General features: G+C 38.2%; 1 protein-coding gene across 1 annotated transcript in view; it reads right to left on the reverse strand.

The window, feature by feature from the left end:
* Nucleotides 1-6,695: 6,695 nt before the first annotated feature.
* The window catches only part of FRK (fyn related Src family tyrosine kinase), a 105,353-nt gene continuing 98,985 nt past the window's right edge, over nt 6,696-13,063 (reverse strand). Inside the window, exons 6-8 of the mRNA XM_003255598.3 lie at nt 9,410-9,591; nt 8,193-8,358; nt 6,696-7,795 (exon numbers count right to left, since the gene is read on the reverse strand). Of these exons, the coding sequence (XP_003255646.1) occupies nt 7,584-7,795; nt 8,193-8,358; nt 9,410-9,591 (560 nt within the window). The 3' untranslated portion in view covers nt 6,696-7,583. The remainder of the gene's footprint in view (nt 7,796-8,192; nt 8,359-9,409; nt 9,592-13,063) is intronic.

Consider the following 13,063-nt stretch of genomic DNA (forward strand, 5'->3'; position numbering starts at 1 on the left):
TGATACATTCATTGTTTAAAAAAAAATAACTTTGTTACAAAGGTTAATTCAAACTCAAGATGAGTAAAAACCCTCTTATCCTACCAGACCAAAAAAAAAAAAAACTTTCATAACCAAGTTTAGACATTATTCCTAGCCTCTAGTTCTGAAATAGAGTTTGACCTATTTTGTAGTCCATTTAAAACTCTGGTCTGATTGCTGGCAAGATGGCCGAATAGGAACAGCTCTGGTCTGCAGCTCCCAGCGAGATCGACACAGAAGGCAGGTGATTTCTGCATTTCCAACTGAGGTACCCAGTTCATCTCAGTGAGACTGGTTGGACAGTGGGAGCAGCCCATGGAGGGCCAGCCGAAGCAGGGTGGGGTGTCACCTCACCCAGGAAGCACAAGGGGTCAGGGAACTACCTCCTCTACCCAAGGGAAGCCATACCTGAGGAACGGTGCACTCTGGCCCAGATACTGCATTTTTCCCATGGTCTTCAAATCCCGGAGACCAGGAGATTCCCGCTGGTGCCTACGCCACTGGGGCCCTGGGTGTCAAGCACAAAACTGGGCAGCTGTTTGGGCAGACACTGAACTAGCTGCAGGAGTTTTATTTTCTATACCCCAATGGTGCCTGGAATGCCAGCAAGGCAGAACCGTTCACTCCCCTAGAAGGGGGGCTGAAGCCAGGGAGCCAAGTGGTCTGGCTTGGCGGGTCCCACCCCCACGGAGCCCAGCAAGCTAAGATTCACTGGCTTGAAATCCTCACTGCAAGCACAACTGTCTGAGGTTGACCTGGGACACTCGAGCTTGGAGGGAGGAGGGCTGTCTGCCATTGCTGAAGCTTGAGTAGGCATTTTACCCTCACAGTCTAAACAAAGCTGCCTGGGAGTTCGAACTGGGTAGAGCCCACCACCTCAGCTTAGCAAGGCCACTGTGGCCAGACTGCCTCTCTAGATTCCTCCTCTCTGCACAGAGCATCTCTGAAAAAAAGGCAGTCAGGGGCTAATAGATAAAACCCCATCTCCCAGGGACAGAGCATCTGGGGGAAGGTGCGGCTATGGGAGCAGCTTCAGCAGACTTAAACATCCCTGCCGGATAGCTCTGAAGAGAACAGTGGATTTCCCAGCACAGTGCTCGAGCTCTGGTAAGGGTCAGACTGCTTCGTCAAGTGGGTCCCTGACCCCCGTGTATCCTGATTGGGAGATATCTCCCAGTAGGGGCCAACAGACACCTCATACAGGAGAGCTCTGGCTGGCATCCAGTGGGTGCCCCTCTGGGACGAAGCTTCCAGAGGAAAGAACAGGCAGCAATCTTTGCTGTTCTGCAGCCTCCGTTGGTGATACCAAGGCAAACAGTGTCTGGAGTGGACCTCCAGCAAACTCCAGCAGACCTGCAGCAGAGGGGACTAACTCTTAAAAGGAAAACTAACAAACAGAAAGGAATAGTATGTCCACTCAGAGACCCCATCCAAACGTCAGCAGGATCAAAGACCAAAAGTAGATAAATCCAGGAAGATGAGGAGAAACCAGTGCAAAAGGCTGAAAATTCAAAAAAACAGAATGGCTCTTCTCTTCCAAAGGATCACAACTCCTGGCCAGCAAGGGAATAAAACAGGACGGAGAATGAATTTGACAGATGGACAGAAATAGGCCTCAGAAGGTGGGTAATAACAAACACCTCCAAGCTAAAGGAGCATGTTCTAACCCAATGCAAGGAAGCTAACAACATTGTAAAAAGATTAGAGGAATTGCTAACTAGAATAACAAGTACAGAGAAGCACATAAATGACCTGATGGAGCTGAAAAACACAGCATGAGAACTTCATGAAGCATACACAATAATCAATAGCCGAATCGATAAAGCACAAGAAAGGATATCAGAGATTGAAGATCAACTTAATGAAATAAAGGAGAAGACAAGATTAGAGAAAAAAGAATGAAAAGGAATGAACAAAGCCTCCAAGAAATATGGGATTATGTGAAAACACCAAGTCTACGTTTGATTGGTGTACCTGAAAGTGACGGGGAGAATGGAACCAAGTTGGAAAACACTCCTCAGGATATTATCCAGGAGAACATCCCCAACCTAGCAAGACAGGCCAACATTCAAATTAAGGAAATACAGAGAACACCACAAAGATACTCCTCGAGCAGAGCAACCCCAAGACACATAATCGTCATATTCACCAAGTTTGAAATGAAGGAAAAAATGTTAAGGGCAGCCAGAGAGAAAGGTCGAGTTACCCACAAAGGGAAGCCCATCAGACTAACAAAGGATCTCTCTGCAGACACCTTACAAGCCAGAATAGAGTGGGGGCTAATAGTCAACGTTCTTAAAGAGAAGAATTTTCAAACCAGAATTTCATATCCAACCAAACTCAGTTTCATAAGCGAAGGAGAAATAAATTCCTTTGCAGACAGACAAGTAAATGCTGAGAGATTTTGTCACCACCAGGCCAGCCCTAAAAGAGCTCCTGAAGGAAGCACTAAACATAGAAAGGAACAATCAATACCAGCCACTGCAAAAATATACCAAATTGTAAAGATCATCGAGGCTAGAAAGAAACTGCATCAACTTTCGGGCAAAATAACCAGCTAGCATCATATGACAAGATCAAATTCACACATAACAATACTAACCTTAAATGTAAACAGGCTGAATGCCCCAAGTAAAAGACAGAATGGCAAATTGGATAAAGACTCAAGACCCATCAGTGTGCTGCATTCAGGAGACCCATCTCACATGCAAAGAGACACATAGGCCCAAGATAAAGGGATGGAGGAATATTTACGAAGCAAATGGAAAGCAGAAAAAAAAAGCAGGGGTTGCAATCCTAGTCTCTGATAAAACAGACTTTAAATCAACAAAGATCAAAAGAGACGAAGGGCATTACATAATGGTAAACGGATCAATGCAACAAGAATAGCTAACTATCCTAAATATATATACACCAAATACAGGAGCACCCAGATTCATAAAGCAAGTTCTTAGAGAACTACAAAGAGACTTAGACTCCCACACAATAATGGGAAATTTTAACAGCCCGCTGTCAATATTAGACAGATAAACGAGACAGCAAATTAACAAAGATATTCAGGACTTCAACTCAGCTCTGGACCAAGTGGACCTAACAGACATCTACAGAATTCTCCACCCCAAATCAACAGAATATTCATTCTTCTCAGCACCTCATCACACTTATTCTAAAAGCGATCACATAATTGGAAGTAAAACACTCCTCAGCAAACGCAAAAGAATGGAAGTCATAACAAACAGTCTCTAAGACCACAGTGCAATCAAATTAGAACTCAGGATTAAAACTGACACAAAACCTAACAACTACTTGGAAACTGAACAATCTGCTCCTGAATGACTACTGGGTAAATAACAAAATTAAAGCAGAAATAAAGATGTTCATTGAAACCAATGAGAACAAAGACACAATGTACCAGAATCTCTGGGACACATTTAAAGCAGTGTGTAGAGGGAAATTTATAGCACTAACTGCCCACAAGAGGAATCAGGAAAGATCTAAAATCGACACCCTAATACCACAATTAAAAGTACTAGAGAAGCAAGAGCAAACAAATTCAAAAGCTAGCAGAAGACAAGAAATAACTAATATCAGAGCAGAACTGAAGGTGATAGAGACATGAAAAACCCTTCAAAAAATCAATGAATCCAGGATCTGATTTTTTGAAAAGATCAACAAAATAGATAGAATGCTAGCCAGACTAATAAAGAAGAAAAGAGAGCAGAATCAAATAGACACAATAAAAAATGATCAAGGGGAGATGACCACTGATCCCACAGAAATACAAAATACCATCAGACATTACTATAAATACTTCTAAGCAAATAAACTAGAAAATCTAGAAGAAATGGATAAATTCCTGCAAACATACACCCTCCCAAGTCTAAACCAGGAAGAAGATGAATCCCTAAATTGACCAATAACAAGTTCTGAAATTGAGGCAGTAATTAATAGCCTACCAACCAAAAAAAGTCCAGGACCAGACAGATTCACAGCTGAATTCTACCAGAGGTACAAAGAGGTACAAAGCTAGTACTATCCTTTCTGAAACTGTTCCAAACAATAGGAAAAGAGGGACTCCTCCCTAACTCATTTTATGAGACCAGCATCATTCTGAGACCAAAACCTGGCAGAGACACAAAAAAAAAAAAAAAAAAAAAAAAAAAAGGAGAGAGAGAAAATTTCAGACCAATATCCCTGATGAACATCCATGCAAAAATCCTCAATAAAATACTGGCAAACCGAATGCAGCAGCACATCAAAAAGCTTATCCACCATGATCAAGTTGGCTTCATCCCTGGGACGCAAGGCTGGTTCAACATATGCAAACCAATAAACACAATCCATCACATAAACAGAACCAATGACAAAAACCACAAGATGATCTCAATAGATGCAGAAAAGGCCTTTGATAAAATTCAACACCCCTTCATACTAAAAACTCTCAATAAACTAGGTATTGATGGAACGTATCTCAAAATAATATGACAGATTTAAGACAAAACCACAGCCAATATCATACTGAATGGGTAAAAGCTGGAAGTATTCCCTTTGAAAGCTGGCACAAGACAAGGATGCCCCCCTCACCACTCCTGTTCAAAATAGTATTGAAAGTTCTGACCAGGGCAATCAGGCAAGAGAAAGAAATAAAGGGTATTCAAATAGGAAAACAGGAAGTAAAATTGTCTCTGTTTGCAGATGATATGATTGATATATAGGGAACCCCACCATCTCAGCCCAAAATCTCCTTAAGCTGATAAGCAACTTCAGCAAAGTCTCAGGATACAAAATCAATGTGCAAAAATCACAAGCATTCCTATACACCAATAACAAACAGCCAAATCATGAGTGAACTCTCATTCACAATTGCTACAAAGAGAATGAAGGATCTAGGATTAAAACTTACAAGGGATGCAAAGGACCTCTTCAAAGAGAACTACAAACCACTGCTGAAAGAAATAAGAGAGGACACAAATAAGTGGAAAAACATTCCATGCTCATGGACAGGAAGAATCAATATCGTGAAAATGGCCATACTGCCCAAGGCAATTTATATATTCAGTGCTATCCCCATCAAACTACCATTGACTTTCTTCACAGAATTGGAAAAAACTACTTGAAACTTCATATGGAACCAAAAAAGAGCCCACATAGCCAAGACAATTCTAAGCAAAAAGAACAAAGTTGTAGGCATCACGCTACCCGACTTCAAACTATGCTACAAGGCTACAGTAAACAAAACAGCATGGTCGTGGTACCAAAACAGATATCCAGACCAACGGAACAGAACAGAAGCCTCAGAAATAACACCACACATCTACAACCATCTGATCTTTGACAAACCTTACAAAAACAACCAATGGGGAAAGGATCCCTATTTAATAAATGGTGTTGGGAAAACTGGCTAGCCATATGCAGAAAACTGAAACTGGACTCCTTCCTTATACCTTATACAAAAATTAACTCAAGATGGATTAAAGACTTAAACTTAAGACCTAAAACCATAAAAACCCTAGAAGAAAACCTAGGCAACACCATTCAGGACATAGGCATGGGAAAAGACATCATGACTAAAACACAAAAACCAATGGCAACAAAAGCCAAAATTGATAAATGGGATCTAATTAAACTAAAGAGCTTCTAGACAGCAAAAGAAACTATCATCAGAGTGAACAGGCAACCTACAGAATGGGAGAAAATTTTTGCAAGCTATCCATCTGACAAAGGGCTAATACCAAGAATCTACAAGGAACATAAGCAAATTTAAAAGAAAAAAAACAAACAACCCCATCAAAAAGTGGGTGAAGGATTTGAACAAACACATTTCAAAAGAAGACATTTATGCAGCCAACAGACATATGAAAAAAAGCTCATCATCTGATCATTAGAGAAATCCAAATCAAAACCACAATGAGATACCATCTCACACCAGTTAGAATGGCGATCATTAAAAAGTCAGGAAAAAACAGGATGCTGTTTTGGATGCTGAAGAGGCTGTGGAGAAATAGGAACACTTTTACACTTTTACTCTGTTGGTGGGAGTATAAATTAGTTCAACCATTGTGGAGGACAGTGTAGCAATTCCTCAAGGATCTAGAACTAGAAATACCATTTGACTCAGCGATCCCATTACTGGGTATATACCTAAAGGATTATAAATCATTCTGCTATAAAGTCACATGCACATGTATGTTTATTGTGGCACTATTCACAATAGCAAAGACTTGGAACCAACCCAAATGCCCGTCAACGATAGACTGAATAAAGAAAATGTGGCACATATACACTATGGAATACTATGCAGCCATAAAAAAGGATGAGTTCATGTCCTTTGCAGGGACATGGATAAAGCTGTAAACCATCATTCTCAACAAACTAACACAAGAACAAAAAACCAAACACAGCATGTTCTCACTCATAAGTGGGAGCTGAACAATGAGAACACATGGACACAAGGAGGGGAACATCACACACTGGGGTGTGTCAGGGGATGGAGGGCTAGGGGAGGAACAGCACTAGGAGAAATACCTAATGTAGATGATGGGTTGATGGGTGCAGCAAACCACCATGGCACTTGTACACCTATATAACAAAACTGCACATTCTGCACATGCACCCCAGAACTTAAACTATAATAAAAAGTAAAAAGTAAAAAAAAAAAAAATAAAACTCTGATCTGTAGGCCAAAGGGTACTTCTTTTTCTTTATTAATTACTCAGAAGTCTAGGCCACAGCAATCCTACTGTTCTCCTCTCATTTTTCTAAACTATTTTGATATCTATTTCTCAGACTTTATGGGCTATTAGGCATTTCTCACATTTCCATAGATAATAACTCATCCATTTTGCAACCTGATTCTCAATATTAAGAGATTAAAACTAATGTATATGACTCTCAGTTGACACATACTGAGGTATAGAAAAATTCCATCATTTCCTTCTGCAAAATGAAAAAGATTTTAATTCGTTTTCTCAACAGCTGCATCATTTTTTTATGCATAGAAAAAAATGTGCAATTACTCCGAGTACAATCAAGTCATTTAACATGGCTTTACCATCATTGTAGTTACAGGATATTTTAAAAGAGAAAAAAAAATCTCAAAGCACAGGTCCTGCTGTGCAGCAAAGCAATCAAATTCCTTCATAATAACAGCCTGATGGGATTCAGCAATCTGAGGAATAATGAATAACCACTCTAATCAGTAAACAGGAAAATGCTACAACAGTCACTGAGTCAAAATTGACTATCATCTGTTGATTGTCTTGATCGGCATTTCAAAAAATAAATGGAAATGTAAGTATCTCTTAAAAGGAAAAATAACTTCGTTTAGTGTGCTTAATTTTACCAGGCAGTGAGGAAATTATATATCACCTTGACTGTCCTGCAGTGTTGCCCAGTCAATAAAATGTACAAATAATCTTTTTCATAATACATGGCCAACTTTATCCTATCACTTGAATATGTCAGGTTAAACTGATTGTGCAGTTGGTTGATAACATTGTACTTTGGAATGGATTATTTGAATTTGTTTTGCTACTTCATTATTTGATATTCTTCTCCAGTGTTCATCTTATGAAGTTATTTGCATCTGAATATGAAGAGTCTGTTTCAAAATAGTCTTCAAGTTTCCAATGCAGTGTCTCAAATGTAGGTCGTTCCTTAGGCTCTGCATTCCAGCACTCCAACATGATGTTGTAAAACTGCTGTGGACAGTTGGATGGTTGCGGAAGTCTATAGTTTTGAGCCAACATCTGGATTACCTGGGCACCTGTCATACCTAGAAAATACAGAACGGAACCAACAACAACAAAAAAAGACAAGTTAAAGGTCAGAGTCTTAAACTTACAGCCATTTATACTCTAGGTTACTAAGTAAGTCAATTTCCTTGGCAAAGCTTTAAGGTCTGCCATCCCCTTCTCAGGTTACACAGATTAAACTAAATCCTGCAGCAAGTGATGTCTATAAGACTGCAATTCACTAGCAAAGGAGAGGGAAGCAATAAACCACCTCATTAATGCAAATTATCATCATCAAATTTTATCTATCAAGCTCCCGCAGGTACATGGTATGGTCAGCCTCATAACTCTGCCCTCTAAGTCTGGGCGAAGCAGTTAAAATCACACCTAAGTAAGTGACCTGCAGCAGAAAGATCCACTTCAGAATTAATTACTCACCACTGTAAGGCATTTTGCCATAAGTAATGATTTCATAAAGAAGGATTCCAAATGACCACACATCGGACTTAATGCTGAATTTATTAGTACGAATGGCTTCAGGCGCAGTCCACTTCACCGGCAGCTTTATTTCGTGTTTAGATTCATAGATGTCTTCATTATCTACCTGTTAATGCATTAAGGAATCAGGCCAAGTTAAAGCAATTTTTGTTTTGCTACCCTCATTCATCTCTAATCTGCGTCACTTCAAAATTTAGAGAGAAAAGATACAAAATGAGCTTAGTTCAATTGACAATTACAGTAGCAAATTCTGAATCTTGCATACAAGACTGAAAAATATGTGGGAAGTCATTAATAAAATATTATTTAAGAGCCTACTATGTGCCAAGAATAGCACTGAAAGAAACATTCTACTGCATTTGGAGAATTAATACATGATGATTCTGCCTTCACATCTGGTCTTGAGCAAAAAAAAAAAAAGGAAGCAAAGTCTGGTGTTTGATTTACTGATGATATTGAAAAGCCACTGAATTTGATAATTACTATGTAACCACTTGCTAATAATGAAAAGTAGGATCCAAGTGTTTTAAATTAATATATAAACTCACTGGGATACTAATCAATTTACAAAAAGAAAAAAATGATGAATTCATGAAGATTAAAAGGGAATCATTTATTTGTTGTTTTATGCCCTATATCCATATTTTTAGGGTACGATGTGGAAATTTAAAATTAATTTAAGAGAAAAACACCTAACATTATATCTCCTATATAGTATCTTTCAGACTGAGGTAAAAATGGGGAAATCAAAAAGCCAATGATTGCTGAGGAATTCTGGCAGCATGCAAATTAATCTGGCATACAGTGAGTAATGGTGGTTAGGTTAACACTGCACAAAGTGTACTGCTTTTGTAAAGGAAATAGAGGCAAACAGAGGTGACTGATACTAACTGAAAAATTGATCATTAATTCAACTATAAACTTAAGTACATACTTTCCAATCTGGTTGGTCATTGTTTTCTCTATTTTGTTTCTCCTTGATTAAGAAATAGGAATGTGCAGGTAGTTTGTCTGTAAAGTTTTGGACTACTGAAGTAGTTTATGGACTACAGAACTTGGAGAAACATTGTTTTAAAGAATAACAGTATATCTATTGGTCTACTAACTGTTATACTTTTGACCTATTAAAAAACTAATTAAAACAAAACTAAATCCACCTTAAAAACTCTGGCAAGTCCAAAATCTGCTACTTTGTAGATATTATGTTCACCAACGAGGACATTTCTGGCAGCCAGATCTCTGTGAATGTAGTTCCGAGACTCCAGATAGGCCATTCCAGAGGCAACCTGTGCCGCTATGTCTACCTGTTGAGTCAGATGGATTTTTGATCCGGCGTCATCTAAGCAATAAGAGAAAAGTAAGAAAGTTACCTTAGAGAACATTTGAACTATTAAAGTGAATTCTGAGAATTTTGAATGAATGAGCTATCAGTGAGATTAAGTACAATGGCACTGATCTGTTGAGCAAAATGTATATATTTATCATTAACACAATTTGCTGTGAAAGGTTAATAAGGCAAGGCCCTCTCTTCCTTGAATGAGTATTACAAGTAACAAGTCATCACATGATCCAAACGTGGCTACAATTATCTGACAGTCTGGCTATTTTGCCTTTTTTCTTTTTTAAAAATTTTATTTATCTTTTATTTTAAGTTCAGGGGTACATTTCCAGGTTTGTTATGTAGGTAAACTTGTGTCATGGGGGAGTTATTGCACAGATTATTTCATCACCTAGGTATTAAGCCTAGTATCCATTAGTTATTTTTCCTGATCCTTTCCTTCCTCCCTACCTTCACCCTCTCATAGGACCCAGTATGTGTTGTTCCCCTCTATGTGGGTGAACATAGCTCCCACTTATAAGTGAGAACATGTGGTATTTGCTTTTCTGTTCCTGCATTAGTTTGCTAAGGATAATGGCCTCCAGCTCCACCCATTTTGCTGCAAAGGACATGATTTCATTTTTTATGGCTGCATGGTATTCCATGGTGTATACATACCACATTTTCTTTATCCATTCTACCATTGATGGGCATTTAGGTTAATTCCATGTCTTTGCTATTGTGAATGGTACTGCAAGAAACATACATGTGCATGTGTCTTTATAATAAAATAATTTATATTCCTTTGGTTATATATCCAGTAATGGGATTGCTGGTCAAATGGTAGGTCTGCTTTGAGATATTTGAGGAATGGCTGCACTGTCTTCCACAATGGTTGAACTAATGTACACTCCTACCAACAGTGTACAAGCGTTCCTTTCTTTCCACAACCTTGCCAGCATCTGTTATTTTTTGACTTTTTAATAATGGCCATTCTGGCTGGTGAGAGATGGTATCTCGTTGTCGTTTTGATTTGCATTTGTCTAATGATAAGTGCTGTTGAGCTTTTTTTTCACATAATTTCAATACCACATGTCACTGACTAATTTCTTCATGGAAATTATTACTCAACTGCTACTGAATTTCTTTCAAGCACTGCATAATTTGTTTTAGTCACTGAGCCTATAAAACAATACTAACTTTTATGGCTGAGCCAATGAAAAATTCTCATTCTTCCATCATGTTGTTTTTAAAAACTAGCTCACTAACACAAATGAAAGGTCTATCCATAGTTATAAAGTATGTATATTACATTTGTACCACCAAGCTTGATACATTATTTTATTTCTCTGCCTTAGTCTGTTATTCTTAGAATAGGTTGCTCATCTCTCCAGACATGCACATACCTTCGATAGGAAAAGTTTCTCCTACTGCTAATTCTTTATAACTAAGTATAAAAAATTTATATAGTACAATCAGTTTGACTGTTATCAGTAGAGGGGGGTCAGCATTATTTTGTGGTGACTGACTCATTTGTATTTGTATTTGACTTATCTATTTTGTATTTGTACACAAAATAATACTGACTCCTTCTACTTTGAAATGGAGTGAGTCATCCCTGGATAGGATTTAGCTGCCATACTGTTGACAGATGTTTTTAGATGTCTGGAGAATTAAAAGAATCTCACATCAACTCAAACTAATATTACTCTTATATATCCCTGTCTCAATAAGCTGAATACTACATAAAGTCCATTAGACTCATGGTCAAAAGCTTAGACACAAGCCCTGACTTCAGAGGCAGCTATAGACATGACAGGGGTCAGGAAACCTGGTTTGAAGCTAGAGGGCCAGACTTTAAATCAAGGATATGCCTGATATTTCTTTGTGACCTTGGGCAAGCAGCTTAAGATTCCTATGCCTCAGTTTCCTCATCCATACAACGATAATATTAACTACTTTATGGTATTTGTTGTTAAAATGAGAATTAAAATGAATTAATTCATGTAAAGCACTTAAAGCAGTGCCTGGCACCTAGAAAGAACTCAACAGACCCTATCTATTATTATCATTGCTCCTATCTAATCAAGATAAACATGGAACTTGCTAAGTTAGAGATACATATGAATCACCTATGTGGAAATGACTGAAGGAAGAAAAGCTATGGGTCTGGAACTCAGGAGAGAATATGCAGCAAGAGATATAGATTTAACAATCATAAGTTATAAGTGGGAGTTAAAACAGTAAAAGTGGGTGAGATTGCTAGGAAATGATAAACACCAATATTGAGGGTGGGCAGAGGAAGATAAACCTACAAGAAAACTGTGAAGAATCAGCCAGAATAATATGAGAAGAAAACCACTGCAGAAACTTGTAACAAGTCAAAGGTTTTGAGAAAGAGAAAATGCCATCATAGTCAAATTCTACAAGTAAGTCCATGAAGAAAAGGACTAAGACATTTGTCGAATATAATAAGGGAGTCCCTGGTGATCTTGGGGATAGAAAGAGCAAGTTTGACTGGAGATCAGATCAGGTATAAGGATTTGAGGGCTAAATACGAGTGGAGGACATGGAGACAGAAGGAGGAGGTGGCAAATTCCAAAATCCTAATCAAGAAGGAAGACAAGAAGGTTCTGGTAGAGGTAAACATAAAGTAATGGGAAAGCAATTATCATAAAATTTGGGATAGTGAGAGGTTGTAATTGATAAAGTATTCAGGGTGTTTCTAGGGTGCTGGCCACATTCTAAATGCTTGATCTGGGCAGTGACTGAATGGTTGCTTATTTGTTTGCTTTATAATTACATGTTAAACGATATTGTATGATTATGTGTTTTCTACATATATGATGTTTTTAATAAAAAATGAAATAAACAGAGTCAAAAGAATTTTTTAAGGGAAAGACTTAAGCAGTGTGTGTGTGTGTGTGTGTGTGTGTACATATATATTTACTTTTTTAAGGCAAGTAGCATATCTCAATAAGATGTGAGGTGAAATTAACTCCTTACCAATCCTTTGGTCCTTTCTTTTTTCCCTGAGCACACACAGAAGATTACATTTCCCATCTTCCCTTAGAGTTAAGTTGAGCCCTGTCACTAGTTCTGGGCAATGGAATGTGTGCAGAAATGATGAACATCACTTACAAGCCTGGCTCTTAAAATCTCCCACATCTTTATGGCTAGAGGGATGCATTTCAAAATGGCAGAGCCACATGAGTCTAAATCCCTGTATTACCCTTTAGAGAAAGCCACCTAGCAGAGCAGTCTGGCCCATATCAAAAAAAAAGTCTATTGTTTTGTATTAAGTCATAAAGAGTTTTGAATTCTATATTATAGCAGCTGACATTATTCAGTCTAAAACAAGATGTGAGCATGAAAACAAATAATAATATGCAGCATAATGGCAAAACATTGCTGCTATGACAGCCAAAAAAGCTAGGGCTTTTGATGTCAAATTCACTCAATAAGAAAAGAAATGTATGGAAATTAAGACAAG

The sequence above is a fragment of the Nomascus leucogenys genome, chromosome 3, assembly GCF_006542625.1.
Source record: "Nomascus leucogenys isolate Asia chromosome 3, Asia_NLE_v1, whole genome shotgun sequence".
NCBI classification, from domain to species: Eukaryota; Metazoa; Chordata; class Mammalia; order Primates; family Hylobatidae; genus Nomascus; species Nomascus leucogenys.